General features: G+C 42.3%; 1 protein-coding gene across 1 annotated transcript; it reads left to right on the top strand.

Annotated features, from left to right (window-relative positions):
* Nucleotides 1-1,359: 1,359 nt before the first annotated feature.
* LOC131367199 (uncharacterized) lies at nt 1,360-6,000 on the top strand. The gene is made up of 8 exons (XM_058412479.1): nt 1,360-1,447; nt 1,593-1,815; nt 2,781-2,919; nt 3,250-3,389; nt 3,660-3,712; nt 3,863-3,987; nt 4,521-4,838; nt 4,919-6,000. Exons 2-8 carry the CDS (start codon nt 1,601-1,603, stop codon nt 5,255-5,257), a joined length of 1,329 nt encoding a protein of 442 aa, XP_058268462.1. The 5' UTR covers nt 1,360-1,447; nt 1,593-1,600; the 3' UTR covers nt 5,258-6,000.
* Nucleotides 6,001-6,215: the final 215 nt, after the last annotated feature.

Here is a 6,215-nt window from a genome sequence, read left to right on the forward strand (position 1 = left end):
GACTGATGATCTCCTCATCATGGCACCTGTTAGTGGGTGGGATATATTAGGCAGCAAGTGAACATTTTGTCCTCAAAGTTGATGTGTTAGAAGCAGGAAAAATGGACAAGCGTAAGGATTTGAGCGAGTTTGATGAAGGACCAAATTGTGATGGCTAGACCACTGGATCAGAGCATCTCCAAAACTGCAGCTCTTGTGGGGTGTTCCCGGTCTGCAGTGGTCAGTATCTATCAAAAGTGGTCCAAGGAAGGAACAGTAGTGAACCGGCGACAGGGTCATGGGCGGTCAAGGCTCATTGATGCACGTGGGGGCCCGTGTGAGCCGATCCAACAGACGAGCTACTGTTGCTCAAATTACTGAAGAATTTAATGCTGGTTCTGATAGAAAGGTGTCAGAATACACAGTGCATCACAGTTTGTTGCGTATGGGGCTCCATAGCCACAGACCAGCCAGGGTGCCCATGCTGACCCCTGTGCACTGCCAGAAGCGCCAACAATGGGTACGCAAGCATCAGAACTGGACCACAGAGCAATGGAAGAAGGTGGCCTGGTCGGATGAATCACGTTTTCTTTTACATCACTTGGATGGCCAGGTGCGTGTGTGTTGCTGAGGAACACATGGCACCAGGATGCACTATGGGAAGAAGGCAAGCCGGTGGAGGCAGTGTCATGCTTTGAGCAATGCTTTGCTGGAAAACCTTGGATTCTGCCATGGATGTGGATGTTACTTTTACATGTAACATTATTGCAGTTCATGTTCATGGAAACGGTATTCCCTGATGGCTGTGGTCTCTTTCAGCAGGATAATTCGCCATGCCACAAAGCAGAAATGGTCCAGGGATGGTTTGATGAGCACAACAACCAGTTTGAGATGTTGCCTCCAAATTCCCCAGATCTCAATCCAATCCTGAACAAACAAGTTCGATCCATGGAGGCCCCACCTTGAGGACTTAAATGATCTGCTGCTAACATCTTGGTGCCAGATACCACAGCACACACCTTCAGGGATCTAGTCCATGCCTCAACGGGTCAGGGCTGTTTTTGCAGTAATGGTGTACGTCTACATGCAACAAAATAAATTATGCATATACGTCAGGAGAATTTCTAAGCTGTGTGATGATGAGTAAGTGACAAATAACAGTAAGTCTGCATTAGTGACGGAAATTCTCGGAACTCCCAGCAGTAGCTTACTTAGAACTGCTGAAATACCTGGAAAAGCAATAGGGAATCAGTTGGTAAGACCGCAATAGACCATTCACTGTGAGTAGCCTATTTAATGACCGGTCCACATCAGTGCACATCTGTTGCTTTAAAAAGCAACCTAGAGTATAACAACCTAGGTGGAGTTTAAGGCTCAAAGTTCTTCATGAGTGAATCATTATTCAGACGCCGTGGTGACGACGGAGTGACTTCACTTTGCACTCAGCACTAAAATGGCGCTTTATACCGTAAATATCTGAGCTGGATTCTTGTGTTTCTTAATGTAAAGGAATTTGAATAGCGGCACCCCTGCGGTTTGACTCCTGTGTGCGTGTGTGTGTGTGTGTGTGCGCGCGGTGTGTGTGTGTGTGTGTGTCTCTATCCCGTGAGTAGATATAAAGATGAATCGTACAGGAAAACACCGTGTTGCTGTAGTGGGAGCTGGGGCAGCTGGATTATGTGCAGCTCGTCACATCCTGTCTCGAGCCGAATCGTTCGAGCCGCCCGTGGTGTTCGAGCAGAGTGCGCGCGTGGGAGGCACGTGGTACTACGAGGAGCGCGTGGGCACTTCTGACGATGGCCGGCCGTTCCACAGCAGCATGTATAGAGACCTCAGGTGGCGTATCACTTACAGGCGTGTTAGGCACAGAACGTTACATTACTTTAAAAAGCACACTCAGTGGCCACTTTATTAGGTACAACGTCTGAGGCCAGTGTGAGGAAACTGGAAGCTGGTCAGATTACACCTAGTCTTCTTTGAAAAAGGATAGGGCCCATAGGACCACTGGTCAAATGTTTAGCAGCATATTTAGCAGCACTTGCAGTGACAATTGTGCATATGGCTCTATTACAAGTGTATTATATGAAGCCAACCTGAAAAATGCTGCTGTGCCAGGGCATACCAGGGCAAGATGTGACTGCCAAATCACTACATAGGTGTTAGAGACCGGATTATAACAACTCTATCCTATGTTGGTAACTTCCCATTGATGGATGGAGCAATTGGTCAGTTGTTCACGTCATTAATTATATCTACACATACACAGATCAGGCATGACATTATGAGCAGTGACAGGTGAGGTGAATAAGACTGATGATCTCCTCATCATGGCACCTGTTAGTGGGTGGGATATATTAGGCAGCAAGTCAACATTTTGTCCTCAAAGTTGATGTGTTAGAAGCAGGAAAAATGGACAAGTGTAAGGAGTTTGATGAAATTGTGATGGCTAGACCACTGGATCAGAGCATCTCCAAAACTTTAGCTCTTGTGGGGTGTTCCTGGTCTGCAGTGGTCAGTATCTATCAAAAATGGTCCAAGGAATGTGAGTCTAGATATAAGGTAGATGTACCTATAACTACTAGGCATTTTGAGACGTGAAATAGTATTTATTAAAGGCGACTGGACATTAAATAATCACAAAAGCATTTCACCTGTCATCCAGGGGTCTGATGTAGAACTTTATTCACCTTGGCTTACTACAATTGGACCATATCGATCATGGCAATGATCGATGCTCATTTGTGTAAACACCCTGTTCAGTGCTGTGCTGTTGTGTTGCTCAACATGTTCTCTGTTTTCAGAACCAACCTTCCTAAAGAGGTCATGATGTTTCCTGATTTTCCCTTTGACTTCCACTTGCCCTCTTTTCTGACCCACTGGGATGTCCAGCAGTATTTAGAGGCATACTGCAAGAGTCATGATATCACGCCACACATTAAGGTTTTCAAACAGAACTAATCATGTCATTATTATGTCCTAGAATATTTTAAAATAGGGTAAAATACTATATAAAACATATTTAAGCATATGGTGTCTCATTTTCTGTGCCAACTGCAGCAATGTTCATTAGATTTTCAAACAGTATCAATTTCATTGACCACTGGCTGAAAACACTGCCATAGAGACAGTAGCAGAAAACGCAGCCAATCAGATGTGCACATAGGCCAATGAGGAGTGGCTTGTAAATGTCCTTTGGTATTAGTGAGTAACGTTTTCGTGTTGGAGGCTAAAGTAATGCTTGTGATGGCCCTGTCTCCCTCTCCCCGACAGTTCAACACTATGGTGGAAGAGGTGAAACCCATCTCCATGGAGACAGATGAAGGGGGGGGCGTGAGGTGGGAGGTAATTTTGCGTGGCATGCACGGAGGACATAGCACACAGACATTCGACTCTGTGTTCATCTGCAGTGGGTGAGGAAATGCCATTTCTGCTGTTGAGACACACAAAATCAACTTGTCCCTAGTGTGAAGTTGATCCCATTGTGCCATTTTTGTTAAGATGTATGTTATTATCCTAAATGGGTTTTTTTTTTCAGTTTGTTAAACTCCCCCTGATTTCACACATGCTGGTAGAATATGAATGAGTACTGTTTAACCCATTCATAAGGGTGGAAGAAGCCGCAAGGAGAAAAGAGCAACAGATCTCTAGGCATGACTCATGTGTTCCTTCCTTCTCTACAGTCATTACTCTGCACCCCATTCGCCCTCCATTCCGGGAATAGAGTGTTTTAAAGGTGCAGCAAATGTTCAGTTCAAAACAAACATGACCCTGAAAGTGCAAACCATTTTGCTCCTACCCTCTTACCATATTGCTCTCTGCTGATTTCTCTCATTCTCGCTCTCGCTCTGCTCCTGCTTCCTTTCCCTTACTTGTCCTTTCTCAGGAAAGGTGATGCACAGCCACTCTTATCGCTGCCCAGAGCCTTTTGCCCATCAGTCTGTTGTGGTCCTGGGTGCTGGAGCATCTGGGGTTGATATCTCGTTTGAGCTGGCTCAAGCTAAAGCCCAGGTGAAACAAGCATTTAATGGACAGTGATAATGTTGGAAATGAAAAAAGACATGTGACATACTGGTCTATTTCCTAACTTTATATTTTTTTAAATTGTTTGCCCACATATTGTGTAGGAGCTTGTAATCTACAGCTGGGTGACAAAGTAAAGATTAAAAAAAAGGTGGCTGTCTTATGTGTTAGACAGCACTCCCCACCTCCTTCATCAAAACACCTATTGAGGAATTATGTTTTGAAAGAATGTTGTTCATCCCTCGAGTACAATACACATACTTGTAGAATCGATGCCAAGGTAAAGTGAAGCTGTTCTGGTAGCTGGTTGTGGCCTAGTATCTTAATAATGTTGTTGTTTTTTTGCTTTGTCACCTATCTGTAGCTAGTATGTGCAACTGACTGCATGTATTTGTTGTTCAATACTCACTTATGATGTACACGTGTGCCTTTTGATATCGAGATGCATGTGGCTGTCAGCTGTGTCAGTGGTAAGCAGAGCCTGACTTATTCCCTCACTGTTTCATTATCTCCGTCTCTAGGTGATTTTGAGCCATAATAAGCCATCCCTGCCATTTCCTTTTCCACTGGAAATCAAGCAGGCACCTCCTCTTGTGAAGGTGCTGGACAATGGCTCGCTGTTCTTCCAGGATGGTTCAGTGGCCCACGCTCAAGTTCTTCTGCTTTGCACTGGGTACAATTACCACTTCCCATTCCTTTGCCTGAAACAGCTTGGGCTGGAGGTACAGCACCACCTAGTGGCTCCTCTTTACAAGTACCTGGTGCTTCCAGCTTTTCCTTCACTGTTTTTTATAGGCGTGTGCCAAAAAATCTGTCCTTTTCTTCACTTCCATTATCAGGTAAGCAATGTGTTTACAGTATAAGCGGCTAGTTCTCATGCTTTTTGTCTGACCGTCTCTTTGTGTTATCTTTCTTTCAGGTCCAGTTTGCACTTGCGGCTCTCGACGGCACTGTGCAGTTGCCCTCACGTGAGTTGATGGAAGATGAGGCAAAGAGAGAGAGGCAAAGAAAGATACAGAAGGGTGTTCAGGTGAAACATCTCCTACAAATGGACTCTGAACAGTGGGATTACTACGAGAGTCTGGCAACAACAGCAAGGTTGCCGCCTCCAAATCCAGTCATACGGAGTCTCTATATGGAAGTAGCGCGACAACGACGGGCAAACCCTCAGACCTACAGAGAGATCAACTACAGACTGGTTAATGCCACTGAGTGGCAGATCCTCAATGCAGCAGATGTACAAACAGATAATACTTAGTTAGAAATGTTTAGTTGCAGTTAATTAAGGCAACTTCCCAAACACTCCATCATTTGCAATTCTTTATCTGTTTCATCTGAACTGATTCCACAGAACTGTTTATTGCCTCATACAATATTTCACAATCAATATGAATTGAAGAATTAATCACCTTTCATTGATTGAAACAAAATAAGGGCCTCTGAATGTTCACAGAAGACTGGATCATTTAGATAGATGCCATTTTACAGGTTATATTGCAAGTATTATAGTCTTCAAAAAATTTCTAGATATTCTAGATTAGAAAAATCTGCGTTAATTATATATCCAGGTACATTGGGACACTATAAAATAACAGCATTTGTTTTCTGTTGCTATAAATATTTTATGTGGTTTATAGAAGTAACATCATTCCTGTGACATCAAAAAAGGAGACAGGAACATATGCTTTGACTAATTTTTTATTAGTAATAGTACTGTCATGACTGATATATTACACATATTTGATCTTAAACATTTATTAGATACAAAATAAGCCCATAGTTATCATTAGATCATTACACCATTACAAATGTTTAGAATATAATTATTTTCAAGACTAATTGGAGGATCAAGCAGAGATAATTGTGTGAGTTTTCTAAAGAAGTAGGTATGCAGAGGTTTCTACCTAGAACACTGTTAATTTTAGAGATTTTAAAAAATATATATATATTTTATTATTACCTTATAATTATAATATATAATAAAATGTTTGTGATTACTAATTTTAGAAAAGATCGTTATTAGATTGTTATTAGTACAGGGAATACATTATGTAAAATTAGTCAGATTCAAAATACAAATTTTAAATATGCTGAAGACTGAAGATTTTTTCCCTTAATATTGTTACTGAAATCTTGTTTACTGATGTCGTTAAATACTAGAAGTAAATTCAGATTCTGAACAGCTTGTCCCAAATGATCACACATGCTATTAAAAA

This window comes from Hemibagrus wyckioides, linkage group LG16, assembly GCF_019097595.1.
Source record: "Hemibagrus wyckioides isolate EC202008001 linkage group LG16, SWU_Hwy_1.0, whole genome shotgun sequence".
Taxonomy (NCBI): domain Eukaryota; kingdom Metazoa; phylum Chordata; class Actinopteri; order Siluriformes; family Bagridae; genus Hemibagrus; species Hemibagrus wyckioides.

Excerpts from the sequence above, each read along its gene's own strand:
- LOC131367199 (XM_058412479.1), top strand. The coding sequence starts at position 1,601 with ATGAATCGTACAGGAAAACACCGTGTTGCTGTAGTGGGAGCTGGGGCA. Across the intron at positions 1,816-2,780 it reads AGCATGTATAGAGACCTCAG|AACCAACCTTCCTAAAGAGG; the intron begins GTGGCGTATCAC and ends CTCTGTTTTCAG. Across the intron at positions 3,713-3,862 it reads GGGAATAGAGTGTTTTAAAG|GAAAGGTGATGCACAGCCAC; the intron begins GTGCAGCAAATG and ends GTCCTTTCTCAG.